Here is a 20,077-nt window from a genome sequence, read left to right on the forward strand (position 1 = left end):
AGAAGTGCTACTGGGTGTTTAAAGACACCTAACAATAGCTACAGACCATTTAGAACATTCATTTCCTTGTCAGGGAAGCTCCCACTCTTGTCTTAGAGCTTTTACATGATTTCACTCTTGTGATCTATGGCTAGCCCTAAGAGTCTAAGTCATCTTCAGCTAGGACCAAGGCACAAAGACTGTTGGCTTTGTCTTTTTGTTGAAGTGGCAACTACAAAGAACAATGCAGCAGCTGCTTCCCTGTGAAAGGTCATATTCTCTTGAGGCTAAAGCAGGCTAATGAAGAAATAGATGCTTAAAGCTTTCTCAACCCTGAGGCTCGAGCCCAGTGTGGGAATGTCACATCCTCTGGGAAAGTAGCAGTTACTCAAAGAGACTGTTGCTAGAAGCCATGGGATGTACCTCTTACAAATGAATAGAAAAATAGGTTGGAAAGTTTTACTGGTGATTTTCCTTTCATTGTATTAGAGATGTCTTTGAATTCTAAAACTGCTTTAGGTAAGTGTTTAGCATGTGTTTGTGGTACACCTAATTCTGAAAATGTTAGTTTTGATTCTCAGTTATTTATAAGTCGTGTGTGTGTGTGCATACCTGTATACACTAGCATATATCCATGTACTTTTTCTTTCCAAAGGCTAGTGAAAACCATTGTGGCTGATACTCCTCTCACTGCAGTAGATTTCATGCCTGATGGAGCCACTTTGGCCGTTGGAACTTCCCGTGGGAAAATATATCAGTATGATTTAAGGATGCTGAAGTCACCCGTTAAGACCATCAGTGCTCACAAGACATCTGTCCAGTGTATAGCATTTCAGTATTCTACTGCTCTTAGTAAGGTGAGGTGTTTTCTTTTCACCATTTTTTATTTTACCAAATAAATCCAGTTTGGAACATGAAAATTACATGTTGTCAATTAAACAAGATATATAATTTTTTCATAATTACTTTTATATGGTAGCATTTTAAATAATTATAGTACAAGGCCATTTGATATACTTACTTGTAAAATTTCTTTTGTATTTTAATTCTCATATATTTTTGTTTTCAAACTATTTTAAGAGTTTTTTGTTTTAGAGAAAACCGAGATCCACCAGCAAGCTAAAGATTTGTTTTAAGGAAAAAATATATTTATCACAAGGAGCTTATAAAATATTAATGTGCAGTCTGACACATTAGTAACCTGAGCTTTTAAATATTCCATTATATTTCAGTCAAGTTTAAATAAAAGTAGTTCAAACAAGCCCCCGGCAGTGAACAAACGAGCTGTTAATGTGAACAGTGCTAACGGAGGAGTTCCGAATTCTGGAATTGTCAGGGAATCACCGGCCGCTTCCATTGCCATGGTCCTACCACAGCCCATGACCACAGCCGTAGGGAAAGGGACCAGTGCTGCTCAGGAGAAAGCAGGTAAGTGTCACTGACATACAGCATTGGGAGTTTGGTTTCTCCCCTCGCCCCATATAAATAGCACTTTTTAAAAACTCGAAACCCGAGTATTGAGGTTAAATTATTAGTAGACATTATTGAAAACATAAAAATTTTAACTTTAGGTATGAATTTTTAAAGTGTTGTGAAAAGCTTTTATTCTGTTTAGCTTCTGTTGTGAGAAATAGCTTAAAAATGGAATGATACCAACTCAAATTATTCATCATTAATACCACTGGCTAGGTGGTGTTCCATTGTGTTTTCAAATAGATGATCAGAGAGTATGAATCTTGGTAGCTGTTAGAGTGATTTGACCTAGTTAAAAGGGGAGAAAAAGTGTTGATGAAGCCTCTTAATTCATATTTAAGAATTAAGAGTGAGTCAGGTAATGGAATGAGTATTTTTAACTATTAAATAGTGTACATACTAAGCAATATATTTGTAGCTCATTAAAAGTAGTGTTGGAAATTTAAATGATTTCTTCTGTAATAAGGTATAGAATGAACTGGTTCTGAAACAGGAATTTAGATCTTGTGAAGGGTATTAAATGATGGTAATCTTGCCCATACTTAACTATAAAAAACACATTATTTTACCTTTAGTAAAGATAAAATTCAATCAGTTGCTGAAAACATTTTTATTTTAAGAGATCATACTGTGGTGTCAGTTAATAGGAGATAGTTTTAAATGTCTACGTGGCATTCTGTTGCTTTTGCAAAATACTGTGTTTACTAGAAATACAGGTATCTTTTTAAATCTTCAGGACAAGGATGGAAGCAAATATATTTTTGGTGTTTTCTCAGTTTTATTATTTTCAAGTCCAGCAAAACGAATTTGTTGACCTTCATTTTGTGGAAAAATTTTTAAAAATCATAAATATGTTCACTGTAAATTTTCTGTGAATGTGCATGTCATAATGTCTTAAATTTTAAGGACTCCTGAAAACAAACACAATTAGTACCAAATAAAAGAAGAAATTCTTCTTGAAATATGAAAGAATAATGCCCACAAATTCATAATTCTCAAAAAGTAAGCGAAATATTCTCTTCCTGTAAACTCTATGGAGTGTCCACCATTGTTCACTGAGCTCAGTAAGGCACCACCATCACTTAAGGACATGAAAAAGTTGGCTCTGTGTGACCACTGATTAGTGATGCCTACTGCAATCCCAAAGTCTTTTTGCAAGAGTGTATTGGGTCCCCACAGAGATTATCTGTTAATTTCCTTTTGGATGATTTCCAGCTTCCAGAAAAACTTTACAGAAGAACTCTGTTTGCACTTTAGAAATTTTGTCATGAAATTTGCTGTTCTTTTTCTGTCAAGGATACAGGCATTCACCTACTCACTTTTGCTTTTTGCTCTAAAACACACTAAGACTAGACTAAATCTCCTGTCCCGCCCTTCCTACCAGGATGGCTGCAGGCAATTTTCTTAACCTCGCTGAGATACATTTTTCCTTCTAAACACTGGGATAATAGCTAACTTTTGGGATTATTGTGAAGATCTGAGAAAATACATCACCAATGCCTGGCACCTGGGAGACATGCAGCAAATTACAGTGTTGCTCATCTCATTTTCAATGTCATCATGACCATAATCATCGTTACTGTTATTGTTTTCAGCTTTGTGTAAAATTAATATTTTGCAATGTCTTTCTAGTGAAGCTCTCTTGCTTAGTTACTAAAAGGGACCTCTGTAGATTTGCTGTTAGCTGTCATATTTAGTAGGGAATAAAGTAGAATTTTATGATAGTTTTATCTGATAATCGACCTCAGTTAAAGTTCTGTAAGCTTTGAAATATGTTAAAGACCTAGGAAAAAATAGAATTTCTCTTTTTATAACTGCTAAGCACTTGGTATAAACAGTCTTTAAAAAGACTTATTTTTTTTTTTTATTTTGAAAGAGTTTCAGAGAGGAGGGAGAGACAGGAAATGTATCTACTGGTTCAGTCTCCACATGACTGAGCCAGACCAAAGCTCAGAGTTAGAAAGCTTCTTCTAACAGAGGAAGCAAGTGCTTGGCCATTGTGTTGGTTCTCCCAGCTGATTAGCAGGGAGTTCTTTGAAGTAGATGTGTGGAGATGGACAGCATCTCCATATGGATGGTTGTAGGTGGCCACCTTACCCAGTATGCGCAACACCAACTTCAGTAAACACTCCTCAACAATGGTGTTTGATCTCCACCTGGTTTGATTATACTTTAACTTTCTAGCAGTTATTTCATTAGTCAGTGGTGGGCTTTTTTTTGGATGAAAGTCTGTTGTTTGCTTTCATCTAAGGCTTTGAGTTTTCTATTGAAATGTCAAAGCACTTTTTAAAATCTGTTATGTGAACATGCTTCCATCCCAAAGGTTAGATTTTCATCAAAGTTTTTGAATTTCAGAAACTTAGACCTTGATTCAGAGATGAGTAAGAAGCTACTGAGCCTGCCAAGTTCTACCCTTAACCAGCCCCTGCCCTGAAGGGATGCGTGGTATACTGCCAGCGAAAATAAATAACCACAACTCTTTTAGTGTTGTCTACTCTTCTTTATGAGTTTGATATTCTGGTTTTTCTTTTCCTAGAAATATACAGAAGTTTGAGAAGTTATTTGAGGGCATTGTTATGCTGCTACTGTGAGTGAAAAAAAAAAAGAGGGGAAAAAGATGCATTTTCTGTCAGTTGAAAAACTGGCATCTGTTGTGTGTTGCTGTGTGTTAGGCATCGCAGTGTATACCTTAAGAATTTTCTTAATCATTTGTAGATCATGTTAGTAATGGAAGTCAGTTGTGTTGATTGTACTTCAAAGGGGGCAGCAAAATGTTTCTTTTAGAGATATTCCATCAAAATAGCTAAAAGAAGATGCTGTTGTGTGAGTCACTGTTTGTTTCTGAAAACTGTTTTTAATCCATGAAAGTACTGATTAGCGCTCACTGTAGTACAATTATTTATTAACAGTGAATAGTACGTTAATTTCTGTGCCCCAGCTTCTAATGAGAGCATGCATTTGAGTGCAGTTGCACTGATTTCTGTATTTAATTTTTGTAAGGTTTGTCTCGAAACGTAAGCACAGATATATCACCTAGAGAAGCGGATAGTGGGAGGCATCAGGATCTCTCCAGCTTGGACGACACCGGGAAGAGCAGCTTGGGCGACATGTTCTCACCCATCCGAGACGGTGAGTCCTTTCTGACTTTTGAAGGCTGTTGGGTGCTGGCGCTGGGTGCACAGGGAACAAACAGGAGGAGCAGCTTCCGTCTAACTCTGTTTCAGGTAGTTTTTCTTGTCTTCTGGATGTTATCTTTTCCTTTATCCTGATAATTCAAATATTGCAGTTCTAAAATGAAACGCTGGGAATTTCCACATGTGAATATGAAATAGCAATCAAGCCTAGTATTTTGATTTTCCCCAGAAGTTTTATAAAGAAAGTTGGTATTCATAAATTATCTTACTTGTGTCTAATTCCAAATAATATTTCTAAAATCATGAGTGCTTTTGATGAACATAAATATTATTCTAATGTTTTTTAAAAATATATTTTCACATATTTCAAAAGGCAGAGCCACAGAGCATGAGAGAGCTTCCATTTGTTGGTTCTCTCCCCAACTGCCCATGGCAGTCGGGATTAGGTGGCGGGGCCCAAGCCGTCCTCTGCTGCCTCTGATAGCAAGAGGCTTGATTGCAGAGAAACTAAGACTTGAAGTGACACTGCAGCATAGGATGGGGCAGCTCAGCTTGTAGCTTAAACTACTCTGCCACAATGCCCATTCCCTCATTTGATTATTACTGTTCAGTTGGTGTTTACTAAATCTTTTCATGGGAAATATGTCTAGTAGATAGCTTGTTTCATCTTTTACCCTCTGTATGAAAGTATCAAAATGTACCCTATATAATAATACACATTAAAAAATACATGTATTTCAAGAAGCTCACAAGAACATGGAATTAGGAGATGTGTATTTGGGTGCAAAAATTTTTGAAACCCGTATATGGATTTTTCATGATTCACTTCTATGAACTTTTTAAAGACTCCTCATATATATTCACCCCCTTACTGCCACCTCCTACTCCATAAATGTTGCAGTTAACAGAACAAAATCCGCTGTTTTGGTAAATGGACTCTGTTTTACCTAGTATATGAACTAGGACATTCTTTAGCTGTGATTTTACAGTGCTGGTTCATATTGACTTTTTAATGCTATAGTCTTACCAGTATTATCAATAATATGGGTAAAAATCTAGAGTAATTTTTAGGGTGGGAATAATCATATTTTTTGGCTAGCTGATTCTATTTGTATGAATCCAAAAGTATTGAGAATTTGCATGCTTATTATTTCATCTGCAGTAATGCAACGTTAGAGGGGATCTTAGTGTTAATGACAACAGAATGTTTAAATTAATGCATCCAGTTGGAGAAAAGAAAGAATTGTTTTCTCTGACCACAAAGAGAAATTGAACTCCTTGTTAAAAACAAAGGAAAGGGCTCGGCAGCGTGGCCTAGTGGCTAAGGTCCTCGCCTTGATCCCATATGGCTGCTGGTTCTAATCCCTGCAGCTCCACTTCCTCTCTGTCTCTCCTCCTCTCAGTATATCTGACTTTGTAATAAAAATAAAATAAATCTTTAAAAATAAAATAAATCTTAAAAAAAAAACAAAAACAAACAAAGGAAAGGTGTGGGCCAAGAAGGAAAGCTGGCCAAAACCAGATCTAGGGAAGGTTTCAGAAGTTATACAGAAGTAGGAAGCTTTGATCTGTGAGGCCCATGGAGCAAGTTTTGCACTAAAGAATCTAGAGAGACCCTTTTTTTTTTAAGTGTCTGATGTATTAATTTGTCTAAATGGGATTAGAATTTTATGCATATGCCCTCATTCATTAAGGTTTCTGTATTAACAAAAAAAATTGTTCCAAAGATTTGTCTTTCATTCTCATGTATTTCAATCTCTTTCTCTACTTAAGTAAAAAGCTTGATGTGCTTATGTCTCAGTTGCTTCCTCTTGTAACTAGGACTACTGCTTTTATTTAGAGGAAGCTAGTATTTTGTAGAAGTGTGTGTGCATGGAGTATACAATTACAAGATTCTTACATACACATGTATAAATAGTCTTTATAGCATGTGTACTGATCATTTATATTTCTGGTAAATTTGGTAATATGCTGATTTTTTATTAATATATTAGAACTGAGTTAAAAGTTTTTATTATAAATTGGCAAATGAATATTTCCGTGATATCTTTAATATACTGACATTGGAGCAGATACTAAGAAAACCTTATATTTTTGTAAGATCATATTGCCTTGCAAAATATTTTTGCGTTATTTCAGTTGATTCTCAGAGCAGTTCTGTGAGATGATCAGGGCTGTGTTTTGTAGATGACAGTGCTGAGGCTTCATTGCAGACAAGGCTTGTCCGTGGCATAGGTGCAGTTGTGTTACAGACATCGCAAACCTGCTCCAAGGCCTTGTGCTGCTGAACCTTCTGCCTCGCTAGATGGCTCAGCACTGTGAGTTTTACACTATGTTTTCTTATTTGCTGCTAAGTGTAGATCTGAAGAGTGAGAAGGGAAGTTGAATACTTGTTGAAAATCCCTCTGCTTAAATGCTTGTGACCATGGGTATTTCCACTGTTACAGCTTATTGGATTTGGGAATCTTTGCAGAGACTGCAATGTTTGAGCATCCTCCATCTGAAATCCAAAACTCAAAGTTCAAAAAACTTTATATTTCAGAGCCTTTAGCATTTCAAGTTAGGGAGATCAAGCCTATACTCATTTTAATGTTTGACCTCACCAATGTTAGCCTTTGAACTCTGCAAAGATGAATGGGGAAGGGCTGGCACTGAGTGGTGGCAGTTCAAGGATGAGTGCTGTACTTCCAGTCCAGCTCTTTGCTAATGTGTCTGGGAAAGCAACAGAAGATGACCCAAGTCCTTGGGTCCCTGCACCCATGTGGGAGACTGGGAAGAGGTCCTGGCTTCTGACTTCAGACTGGCCTGGCTCAGGCTGTTGCAGCCAATTTAAGCAATGAATTGGTGGATGAAAGGATTCTCTGTCTCTCTCTCTCCTCCCCCATCTCTGTAATTCAGTAATTCTGCCTTTTAGGTAAATAAATACATTTTTTGACAAATCAGTGTGAAGCCTGAATTGAGATTGATTGTTTTTCACTATATTTTAAGTTTGGTTTTCTAATTTTATTGCAGATGCTGTAGTTAATAAGGGAGGTGATGAGTCCTTAACCAAAGGAGATGGTAAGAACTACTTCAAACTTAGTGTTTTAATGACAATTTGATATATATGTATGCTATTTCTGTGCAACAAATTGTCTCATACTTTGAGACTTAAAAGAGCAAAGATTGCTTATTTTATTATTTCTGTGCATTAAAAATCTGAACATGGCCTGACAGAGCCTTTGGGTCTCCTCTGATACTTCAGAGTATCAACCAAAAGTGTGTTCTGCTCAAGATCCAGCAGGGCAAGGACGTGCTTCTCAAGCTCATTTATGTGGCTTGGTTAGAGACTGCTGTCCTTGCCAATTGAATCTCTCCCTCTCTTCTTCATTTTTATGTATAAGAATAATATTTACTGGAATATACATGAGCCAGTGCGTTACATGTATTTACAATGAGGGACTTTCAGAAGGAAATGATAGTAGTAATACTTGTAGTTTGTATTGATTGAAAGCAATAATTTGCTGGATACCATAGTTATTGTTTGTCTTTTTTTCCTAATTTTCCGTTACATGGTTTTGTAGGTATAAGAACCTTCCCTTCACTCCCTTTTCTCTCTCCCCATACTGTCCACTGCACACTTTTCCCCCCGTATTATTAGAGTAACACAGTTCTTCAGCAAAAGTCACAAGTCCAACGTTCTGTTATATAAGTGTATCATACTTAAGTAACATGTAGGTATTATCATGTAGGAATAGGCAGTGGTAGAAAATCTAGTGTTGTACTGTCAAGGTATATTCAACAGTTTCACTAAGAGTCCTCCTTTTTACTTGGGAGTAGAGATGCGTATTGCAACATATCTTCATGTCCCAATATGTTAGTCTCCACTATACAGGCAATCTATGAGAAGTATGTATATGCAGGTTTGCCTGTGTATGTTTTGTATTTTGCATAAAGGTTGCCTTTTGTCAGAACATATGCTGTTTGTCCTTTGGGAGATTGGCTTATTATCTGAGCGTAATTGTCTCCCAGTTAGGATCATTTTGTTGCTAATGGTAGAATTTCATTCTTATTAGTGGCTGAGAAGTATTCCATGGAGTCAATTAACACAGCTTTTATATCCATTCCTCTTTCAATGGGCATCTAGGTTGTTTCCATGTCTTTGCTATTGTGGACTGTGCTGCTATATAGGGTTGCAGGTCACTTTCTTGTACGCAGATTTCATTTCCTTTGGATATAACCCAGGAGGGGGATTGCTGGATGGAACTGTAAATTGATTTTCGGTTGCCTTAGCACATCTTTAAGCAGCTTTTGTTTGCTTTGAAAGTATTTTATTTTCAAAGATGAAGGAAAGCTTTGCTGAGTGTGTTATTGTGAGATGACAATTTTTTCCTTTTAGGATGTGGAATATGTCACTCCACTCTATTCTGTCTAATGGGCTTCCTCTGAAAGGGCATCCATCTGTGAGTCTGATTCGGGTTCTTCTATAATATAATTAGTTGACTTTTCTCATGTTAAATTGAATATTTAACATGAATGTTTAAGTATCTTTTATTTGTGTTCAACCAAAGAAGGCTTGATTATGATGTGTCATGGCAAGGATCACTTCTGGTCAACTCTGTTTGGAATTCTGTGCTCTTCCTGTATTTGGTTCCCAGTTTCTTTCTCCATGGTAGAGAAGTTCTCATTTTTATTACTTTGAGTATTACTTTTAACTCAGCTTCTCTTTCTGCACCTTCAGGAACTCCCATAACCCTGCTGTTCAGCTTTTTGATGGTGTCCCTCAATTCTTGAGGATTTTCTTAGCTTTACTCATTTCCTCTTCCAGTTTTCTTACTGTTTCAGCATTTTCTCAGAATATGTCTTCCATTTCTGAGATTCTTTCTTCTGCTTCATTCATTCTGTTCTTGAGGCTTTACATTAAATTTTTAATTTGTTGTGTTCTTCATTTCTGGTAATTCAGTTTGATTTGGTTTCAATGTGCTATTATTTCCTCTGTAATGTCCTTAAATTTCATAAACTCGAATATGTGCTTCTCATTATTTTTAAGGAACTTTAAAAATTCTTTACGTGGCAGTTTTCAATGTCTTCCTTGGTTAATTCTGAGGTTGACAAAGTCTTTTGCTCCTTTTCAGAGAGGCATCAATGATCTCATTCATTGTGCCTGTGCCTCTTCTGTTGCCCTTGGCCACTGCAATTCTCATTAGCAGATTCTTCTCCTTGGTGCTGGTTTCTAAGCTGTGTCATCCACAGGCTGCAGGTCGAGGTTACTGATCTGATCCTGTTCAGTGCCTAGTTCTATTTGTGTCACACCGCTTACTGCAGTGAGTTAAGATCCTGAGCTCCCATGCTACACTTTGCCATTGCCTCCACAGCCACTGCTGCGGGGTCACCACCACTCTCCAACCCTTCTGATACTGTAGTATGGCTGCACCATCGTGTGCTAAGCCATTGTCTTGCTCACAGATCCTGGGATTAGGGAGGTATCATCTGTGACTTTGAACTAGATCACAGGGCTGTCAGTGGCACCTGTTGCATGGTTTTGTTTTTATTTTGTTCTCTTCTTTCTTCTGGGGGGCCATCTGGACGTATTTTAGATGGAACCCTTTGGATGCCAAGTCAGTATTATTTTCCCAGTGGGACTATGCAATGCGCTGAACCAGAAGTGAGTTTCCGCCTGGCTTAGCGTAGGCACAGCTCATTGTTTTTGCCCCCTTCAGTGACTTTGCCACAGAAGTCACAGTGGTACCTGACATGGCATTGGTGGGTGAAAGGGCTACGAAATCCACGCCATTCCCACATCCATTCAGTAGGTTCCACTACTCTGTTTCTACTTGTGATTGGATTTGAAAAAATAAGCAGGGTCTGTTGTTCTGTGGCTGGATTCACCTCTGAGTTCCTGCTGAGCTCCTTCCCACCTAACTGATGGTGGAGCCCCAATTGCCATTGGGGTAACTGTATGCTGCTGTCTCTGCTGCTTCCCAAGGTCCATGCATCTCCAGGTGTCCTTCTACCACTGGCCTGCCCTCTCTCGTTTCCCAGGATTGCACCCTCTCTGCTTCTCATCTGATCCTCCTCACATTATTCCGCCATCTGGCTCTCCTCCCACCAACTGAATCTTCTGTGTGGCAACCAATACCAACCATGGCATCTTGCTTCTACCAGTACAAGTAAATAAGAATAAGAGAGAAACCTAAGATGGCAGCAACAGTATGTGACCTAATTTTAGAAATAACGTTTCATTACTTTTTTCATTACTTTTACTGTAGTCCCTTGTGTTGGGGGTAAACTACTAAGTTCAGCTTGCCTTCAAAGGGAAAGACTAATACAAGGGTATGGATGCCAAGAGGCATGAATAATGAGAAGCCATAATAGATGCTGCTTACCATGGATGTGTACCACAGATAGAGGCCACAGAAATGTGCTACAGATGTATGCACAGACAGTGGCACTGGTACAGGCCACAGATGCATGCCACCAATAATGTGCCTCCTGTTTTCAGCCATTGGAAACTAATTCTGGCCATCCATTCTTGGCTTTGCAGTTTTCAAAGAGTGGTCTCATGCATGGTCTTACTATAGTGGGAGCTAGCAGGTGTCATATACATGTACAGCTCCCCCAGCGGATATAGAAAGTTTTAAGATTTTTGCCTAAGTACACATTACTGAGTGGGTATATTTGATGAAGAGCCAGTTTTCTGAATCCCAAGCCATGTCTTCTACTGCATTGATCCACTAATTGTGTTAAAAGTGCTTTTCTTAAGTATCCAACATTTAGATACATCTTGTAAAGTGCAAGTTTTTCCTTCTTTTTCAGGACTTGACTTTCTACCACAGTTGAACTCGGTGTTTCCTCCAAGAAAAACACCAGTGGCTGTAGGCAGTTCAGTATTACATTCTAGTCCTCTTAATGTTTTTATGGGATCTCCAGGGAGAGAAGAAAATGAAAACCATGATCCTACGGCTGAGTCTAAGAAAACGTATTTGGGAAAACAGGAACCTAAAGACTCATTCAAACAGGTATCTGCCTGAAAATGATACTGATCTCACTGTGTGTGTTGATCACTAGAAAGCAAGCAGCTACCGGTGGATATGTCCTCATTATTGACAGTGGTGATCATCTTGATGTCACTTTTTAATAACTAAAGAATACTTTTGAAATCTATCCTTGGATATGCTAAAGGTAACAGCAGCTGTAAATTTATACTATTTTTTTTCTAAGATACTTGATACGTCTGTTTAATCACTTTGTAACTTCTTTAAATTCTACACTTAGTACAAACGTGATGGTTTATCAGTGATGCTAAGAATGACATTAAATCCTTATTCTAAAAATACAGTATCCAAATTTAATTTCTTAATGTAAAGGTTCAAAATAATTAGGTATTACCAAGTCCTTAAAGCCTGTTACAACATGTAACAGGCTTTACAATATTTTTGGCACTATAAAGATATCATGGAGAAAGTGCAAAAATATCTTAATTCATTTTCACATATTTCTGGCTACCACATAGGCATTTGGGTATTTTTTTATGACCAGCAATTTCTATTTAAAAGGTTATTGTTTGAGAGGTAGAGAAATTAAAGGAGAGCAGTGGACATACCCACAGAGACTTTTGTCCACAATTTTACTTCCCACGTGCCTGCAGTAGCTGGGCTGAACCAGGCTAAAATGGGTTCCTCGGAACTCAGTGCAGATCTCCGGCACGCCTGGAAGGGGCTCTCACCTTCTGCCACCCAGCGACTGCCTTAGCAGGAAGCTCACATCAGGAATGGAACCAGGAGCAGCATCCAGGTGCTCTAGTGTGGAATGCCAGCTTCTTAACTGGTGTCTTGGCTGGTAGGTCAAGTGCTTGCCCCAGAGATTTGCATTTTGAATATTAAATAGGAGAAACTTAGTTTCTACTCAACCTGTTACCACTGCGATCTTTTTGATTAGAAAGTTTATTTTGCTACTAGTCCTGTTTATCCCTCTCTGTCCCTTCCTATCCTTCTTTCATTTCCCCGATTCTATCTACTGGTGAAAAATGGAAAAAGAAAAGTAGGTAATAATATTATGGCTAATGTGGTAAAACAAGAAATTATGTATTAAAGTTACTGTTTATTTTACATATGAAGTTTGCAAAGTTGATCTCCCCTGGTGCTGAAACTGGAAGTGTAAATACTTCTCCGTTATCTAACCAAACAAGAAATGTGGAGAAATTTGAAAAGCCTGAGAAAGAAATGGAATCCCAGTTGATATATGAACCCCCAGTGAATGGATCTTCAACTCCAAGTGAGTACATAACATTAAGTGATACTTGAAAGTGTTAAGCTCAAAAGTTCTCCAGTTACTTAACTTGATAGACTAATCATAGACTGAAACGTTCAAGAAATGTAAAGCTAATGACACTTCTCTAGTGTGACTGTTAATGATAGAAAAGAGATGTTTGTGAATGGTTAAATTGAGCCAAATAATTTGATTCCCTTTTGGTGGGAACATCAGTGTCTTGATGTAATATGGTGCAGATAGAATTCTAATGTGGGACCCTTTGAAAGAAGTAGTTAATTACCTGAAACCATCTTGATTTTTTTTCCTTCTTCATGTTAATGCCTTATCCTTAGAATTATTCTGCAATACCTAGAAGAAACTGAGACATGTAAAGGGATATTTAGGTTCAGCTGTAAGAGTCTTCTAGACAAAGTAGCTCTTTGTGCAGAAACACCTTTTTTATCTAGGTACCTGCGTTTGACTCTGAGGTTGCTGCAGATAGATTGCATTAGCTCACACTCTGGAGCTTTACCCGTAGCACTACTTTACTCTTATGTTCCTTCTGTTTGTTTTTAATAGTCTTAGTTTATCTAGTTTGTGGTGCAGCTTGTCACATTGATCTTTTATAAGAGGAAATGGTTCAGAGATTCTTGAAGATTAATCCCTCTGTCATATGTTATTACATTAGATGGTTGGCAGTGTATAAATATAGATAAATGACTATTAGAAATAATGTCATAGAAAGTTCTTTAGATGTGTATTCCAGACAGTGAATTTTTCTAAATGTCACAGGAACACTGTTCTTTGCTAGTTTTTCAAGTTTTCTCATGGCAAATCTTATTTAGCAATGCTTGATGTGTCTTAGTCCAAGTTGACTATTAATATTTTCTCTGTCCTTTATTGGAGATCCAAGAGTCGCCTCCGCTGTCACTGCCGGAGTTGCCAGTTCACTCTCAGAAAAAATAGCTGATACCATCGGAAGCAGTCGGCCAAATGCACCTTTGACATCTGTTCAAATCCGTTTCATTCAGAACATGATACAGGAAACACTGGATGACTTTAGGTAGTAATTGAGACCTTGCTGTTTCTGTACAGACCCCATGTATTTGTTTGTTTTGCTGCATGTAGAATCAGAGCTGTAAGTAATACGGTGGTTGCTACTTTTGTCTAGGTTCTAGTAGCTGTAGAAAACACAGTGAGCTTTGTTGGTGATGTTCTGCGTTTACTGACTCTCAGCCAGGAAAAGGCACAGTTACTCAGGGTAATTGTGAGGTAACATGGCAAGGCAAGCTAGCATTCAGGCTGCCAGTATGGATTGTTTTTTTTTATCAACAGAATGTGAACGGATTATGATAAGCTGAAATGTGGTACTTAAATGCAGTATTTATTGCTAAGTCGTTAAGTATTTCCAAATAGAGTATGTCAAAATGTAATATTTGACCTACATTTTTTCCTGGACTTACTTTTTGTCTTTCTCATCCTTTGAATCTTGAGCGTTGTGAAAGTGTGTTCCAGAATGCTGCTTTGTTTTCGCTTGTCATCTCAGTATTTTGAGGCTATTTTGAGTTACTAGAGTATCTTTTTTGTGTTAAGAAAAATGTTCATTCAGCATTCACTGTGTGCCAGGCACAATATTAAGGATACAGACCTTGGGATAATGCAGATTTTTGGGGAATCTAACTGGCTGTAATGGGAACAGAATAAAGCTGGTATCACAAAAGGAACTAATCAGCCGGGGCAGATTTAGAAGGTTATCATTGACGATTTTGTTTTATGTTGAAATGAGTGGTAACAGATGAGCAGAGTTGGGACTGTGGATAGCAGGCATGTTTAGGGAGTAGAGGTACCATGGCAAGAGATGAGGCCATGAAGGTGGCTATGGAGGCCTTGACTGGCAGTAAAGAGTCGTCAAAGTTGTTAAGCACAAGAGGAATATACTGCTGTGTTTCCCATTCATTCAGCAGGTATTTGAGTATCAAATTTACCACTCCCTTTTTAAAAATTTTTATTTGAAAGTGAGAATTGGACCCGGCCCGGCGGCGTGGCCTAGCAGCTAAAGTCCTCACCTTGAACGCCCCGGGATCCCATATGGGCGCCAGTTCTGGTCCCGGCAGCTCCACTTCCCATCCAGCTCCTGCTTGTGGCCTGGGAAAGCAGTAGAGGACGGCCCAAAGCTTTGGGTCCCTGCACCCGTGTGGGAGACCCGGAAGAGGTTCCTGGTTCCCGGCTCTGGATGGGTGCAGCACCGGCCGTTGCGGTCACTTGGGGAGTGAATCATTGGACGGAAGATCTTCCTCTCTGTCTCTCCTCCTCTCTGTATATCTGACTTTGTAATAAAAATGAATAAATCTTTATAAAAAAATATTATTAAAAAAAAGAGAGAAAGTGAGAATTACAGAAAGAGGGCACACAGGGAGAGAGATTCTTCTCTCTGCTGGTTCACTTCCCAAATGGCTACTATAGCCAGAGCTGGGCCAGTCCAAAGGTGGGGGCCAGGTCTTGGCTTTCTGTGCCTTTGGGGAGATGTGTCTGCCCTGCTTCCAGCCTTGGAGGTTTAAGCCCTGTGTGGTAGAGGCCTTCTGTACCTACAGGCCTGCCTTCACTCTTCAGTAAGCTCTGATTGGCTAAGCTTGGAGGTGCCGTGTGGTGAGGAAGGGACCTCTTTTTAGCTGTTCTGCCTCTCTCAATCCATTGGAAGCCTCTGCCTAAGACTAAGTAAGTACCTAAGTTGGTTGTTCTGCCCTAAGTTTTCTGCTGGTCCCGTACGGCTACTGTTGTCGATGGAGACAGAGGAAGGTGCTGGAGGACCTTCTCTCAGTTGTTTCCCTCAATGACCGGGGGTCACTGCTGTCTTCCCCATGAGGACCCAGAGTTTTTTAGAGTTGCTGCCGTGTCTGAATCCTTACGAGGCTCTGTGCATCTTGCCCGGGGGTGGGGCTCTCAAGCCCTCTGGCTCTCCCTGATCGTGTGCATAAGTACTTAGTGAAGAAGGTGATGAGTGAATGCGGATTTGCTTCTTAGGGTTCTTAGTTCCATGCCAGTCTTCACTTGGCCCCTTCATGCTATCCAGGGCAGGCTTTTCCTAGCCACTGCCCTGTGGACTATGAAAGCAGTAATACTTCATTCTGCTAGGAAGGACTTACCATTTTTTTTAGAGTTTTTGTTTTTTTTTTTTTTTTTTTTTTAGATTTCTTTGTATTCTCAGCTCTCTAGTTGAATTAAAAATGGTCAGGTTTGAGAGATTACATTTGAAGATTGCTTGGAGTTGATTTATATTGTTTTTCAGGATGCTTTAAGTTTCCTTTTCTTTTTGTTTAGCCATATTTTAAAGGTGTATTTAAATATTTCATAGGGAGTCCTACTTCTGTTTGGGAGTAGATGTGTATTTCTGTGTATCTTTGCTTCCCATCCAAATGGTGTACGTTTGTTCTGGGAAGTAGTTCACCTTGGCCTGTGTCGCCAGGTCTTCATTCTCTTAGGAATAGTTGATTTCCTTCACCCTTCGAAAATGTCAGCTCAGTGTCTGGCGTATTCACCCTTTTTACCTGAACTTTAACTTCTGTTTTACCAACATTACAGGGTGCCAAAATAGCGTTTTCTGATCTTTAGCTGATTTTTTTTAACCTTGATTTCTTACCTTATAATCCAAGTGTTGTTGGGAGTCAGCAGCTGTCTCAAGGCCATAGTGTCCCGTTTGGGGCTGCTCTACACCTCCTTTCTTCAGGACCTGAGACCTCCCAGCCTTGGCATTAACACATTCTAACACCCCACACCCAGTGGAATCGCGTCAAGCCCCAGGCAAATGCTTTAGCTTAGCCATTCTTTTTTCTCTTTGAATTGGTGTGTACTTCAGAGAGACAGGCAAGTGTGCATATAAGGCTTAGCTAGTGGACATACCTACTTTACAAGACCATATCCCTTCCTGGTTGGCTGGGTACTTCTCTGATAGCTTCAGTTTGTTTTGAGAGCAGCATTTGTCATGAGTTGAAAGCAGAAGGGGGATTTTGAAGAATGACCCCAGAGATACACAGAAAATGTAATATATTTAGGACTACATCTAACCACGCAGATACACGAAGTGTCTCTGAATCCTAATGTGTGTTTTCAAATATAGGGTACTCAAGACCAGATAGCATCTGGTATCATATCTTTTTGTAACGTCATGAAAATGCATTGACTATAGACCACGTGGCATGCATGGTCTGTAATTTCAAGAAAAGCATGTCTTTTCTCAGCAGCATTTGCAAGAATAACAACTTCTTTCTTGGGGTTTTTCGCAGATGAGTTAATTGACAATGTCAGGCAGAAGCCAAAAGAAAGCTCTGTGCAGTGGTAATGTTTGAACTCCTAGATTGTGGGACCAGTGACTTAGTATTTGCTTTATTATCTCTGTATTCCTTTACAGGTATGAATCAGTTGCATTTATGAAGGCATTTTGCAACCCAATAGCCCTTCTGTCGGCAGTATTTTTTAATAGCTAAAACGTTGATAATCCATTGATATTTCTAACCTAAATTCTGTATTTCATTGTAAAGTTTGTTTAATGATCATTTCTACATAAAAAATATAATGAGAGTATTAGAGGTAGACTAGGTTAACTTGCTTAGCTGCACTGTGAGATATTGCATAAGTTACTTCATTAGTAAATGAAAGCAATAATTGAAGCTAATTGTGAAGATTAAATGAGTTCTTTTGAAATATAAGAAATTCTTCCTTCTACATTAAATAATAAATGATAGGTGCAATGAAATGTGAATTATTGTAGTATTTATTAATATCCAGTAATTGAAATAAAAGTGATCTAGAATTGGTGATGCTGTTAACAATTCTAACAATTATTTTACTTTCATTCCTAGAGAAGCATGCCATAGGGACATTGTGAATTTGCAAGTTGAGATGATTAAGCAGTTTCATATGCAGTTGGTATGTATGGAAAATTTCAGTCTGAGTGTTTGAAACTGAAAAAAATCTGGAAAAGGCAATGTATTTTTACCTAGTTGTATCTTGCTACTAAAATGGATAGGGAGTTTTAGAAATGTAGTAAGTAAAATCAATTTCAAGTGGTTGCCTCCTTTTTAGCCTGTCAAAATTAAAAATACACTTAAACAGCCTTTTTTTTTCTGATATGAAAACTAAGAGCCTTCCTAAATGTGTGAATGTAAGTTTTCCAAAAAATATTAATTTGACCAGTGATCACTGTGGTTAAATACAAAATCTGTCATTCAGCTAGTTAATGAAACATGAGGGAAATGATACCTGCAAGTATGTAAAATATAGCTTGCCAAATAAGTGTGAGATAACCAATAATTTAAAACCCATTCTTCCCTTTTTCTAGAATGAAATGCACTCTTTGCTGGAAAGATACTCGGTGAATGAAGGTTTAGTGGCTGAAATTGAAAGACTACGAGAAGAAAACAAAAGACTGCGGGCCCATTTTTGAAATTTCACTGAATGCCTTAATGTTTTATAATTTATGCAGTTCTGATTGACACAGAACTACACAGAATAAGTGTTGATTTCATGACCTCTAGAAGGAATTTTTTTTCCCAAGTAAAAGTTGATAGGACTATACTACAACTGCTATTTCATTTCTTTGTTAAAACATTTATATTTTTATATTAAAAGCTGGACAATAATAAATCATTTACCTAAAAGGAAAGTAAACAGGATCTTTATTTCCTGAAAGCTTTAACTATACACTAAGTGCCCTTTTTCCTAAAACAAGAAAATTGTGCAGAAAAATAGGTTATGCTTTTTAACCACTTCTTTTGTATCAGATGTATTTTTTGATTGACGAATTGCCTTCTAAATTTTGGGCATAGTTGAAGTTTGAAGAGTTTGATATTTCTTCTATTTTTATAGGGATGATAATTTTAAAATGGCAATTGGTATTTTAAGCCATTAATAAAGCACAGTGTTGGCTAGTAATTATTTCATTAACTTCATGAGGTCAAGTTAGGACTGTTATTTACTAACTGTGATATTCTGTATTCTGTCTTTTACATGTGTTGCTTTGTGATACTTCTCACAACCCTGTATTCCTGGTTGGTATTCTTCTGTTAGCTCTACCTGTTAAGTCTCTAGGGTTTGTAAGGGTCAACAAGACAAACGTATTCTCTCAGTACCTCACCAGTTCATAACATGGAAAATTATACTATAACACGCCCACCAATATGACTCAATCAGTGAAATTTTCATGTAATATATTAAATGTCACAGTATTACTATCATTTTTCTCCCAACTATGAAGTGTAGATTGTTTTGTTTTGTGGTTTCTGTCATTAACTTTCTCTAATGCTTTGTATGCTGTGCATATTTTTATTTTATTAGCCTTACCATAAAATTATTTATGAAGACTAATTATCAGAGGAACTTATACCTCTTTGGCAGTGGATGGCTGGGAACGTCTGTCTGGTGTGATCTGTAATTATAGGGGTGTGCGTTGAAGACGCCTACTGACTTGTTTGCTTTCTTATTGTCTGTTGTTCCAAAGATTTGAACTTTGTACCTTGTATATCGCTCTCTAGTCCAGTCTTGACTTTTGGGAGAAAAATTGCTAAAATAAATAAGTAAATAAAATAGTTTAGCTTACTAACTTTATGCCTTTCCAAAATAATGGAAAATTTTAAGGCTGCATTTAATAAGCATAAATATCCTAATAATTTCTTTTGAAATTGAATCAGGAACATTACTTTGTTTCTAGTGTGTCCCAGAGAACACATTTGCGTTGAAGCATATAGAGGTGCTAATGTAATCTTTGCCTGGCAATTAAGAAAGCGTTTTGACTTGCAGCAAGTTTTTTTAAATACATCAATCAACACGTTTAGAAGGCACAAATATTGAATTTCACCAATATGCTGTATTTAAATCTTTTAATATTTTCTTATTGCCTTTCCTATAAAGATACATAATGTGTATCAAAGAAGGTAAGATAAGTGCAACAGTATTTTTATGTGTATATATGAAACATTTTTGTCTTGTACTTAAAAGCTGAGTAAGTACAAAAATAAAATTTTGATGTGTGAAAAATAATGAAGTTGAAATTGGACTTTTATCTATAACCAAAATGTAGGAATTGAACTTACTTCACTGTCTGAAAAATAAACAGGACAATGTATGTGCGGTCCTTGTCAGATCTGGAAATTAGCACAACAGAGTGACATTGGAAACATACAGGATTCAAGAAACTCAGTGAACCCAAACTCCAAGTAAGAAGAAAGCTACACCATGGTACATCATCAATTCTGGAACGAAGCACTAAA

The 20,077-nt window shown here is 37.8% G+C and overlaps 1 protein-coding gene across 1 annotated transcript in view; it reads left to right on the forward strand.

Moving 5' to 3' along the window:
- Nucleotides 1-19,877, forward strand: part of NEDD1 (NEDD1 gamma-tubulin ring complex targeting factor) — a 42,966-nt gene extending 23,089 nt beyond the window's left edge. Inside the window, exons 7-15 of the mRNA XM_004583122.4 lie at nt 635-836; nt 1,212-1,407; nt 4,453-4,581; nt 7,599-7,646; nt 11,382-11,584; nt 12,683-12,839; nt 13,722-13,878; nt 17,672-17,738; nt 18,151-19,877. Coding sequence (XP_004583179.2) covers nt 635-836; nt 1,212-1,407; nt 4,453-4,581; nt 7,599-7,646; nt 11,382-11,584; nt 12,683-12,839; nt 13,722-13,878; nt 17,672-17,738; nt 18,151-18,255 — 1,264 coding nt within the window. The 3' untranslated portion in view covers nt 18,256-19,877. The remainder of the gene's footprint in view (nt 1-634; nt 837-1,211; nt 1,408-4,452; nt 4,582-7,598; nt 7,647-11,381; nt 11,585-12,682; nt 12,840-13,721; nt 13,879-17,671; nt 17,739-18,150) is intronic.
- Nucleotides 19,878-20,077: the final 200 nt, after the last annotated feature.

Source organism: Ochotona princeps, chromosome 15 (genome assembly GCF_030435755.1).
Source record: "Ochotona princeps isolate mOchPri1 chromosome 15, mOchPri1.hap1, whole genome shotgun sequence".
NCBI lineage: Eukaryota > Metazoa > Chordata > Mammalia > Lagomorpha > Ochotonidae > Ochotona > Ochotona princeps.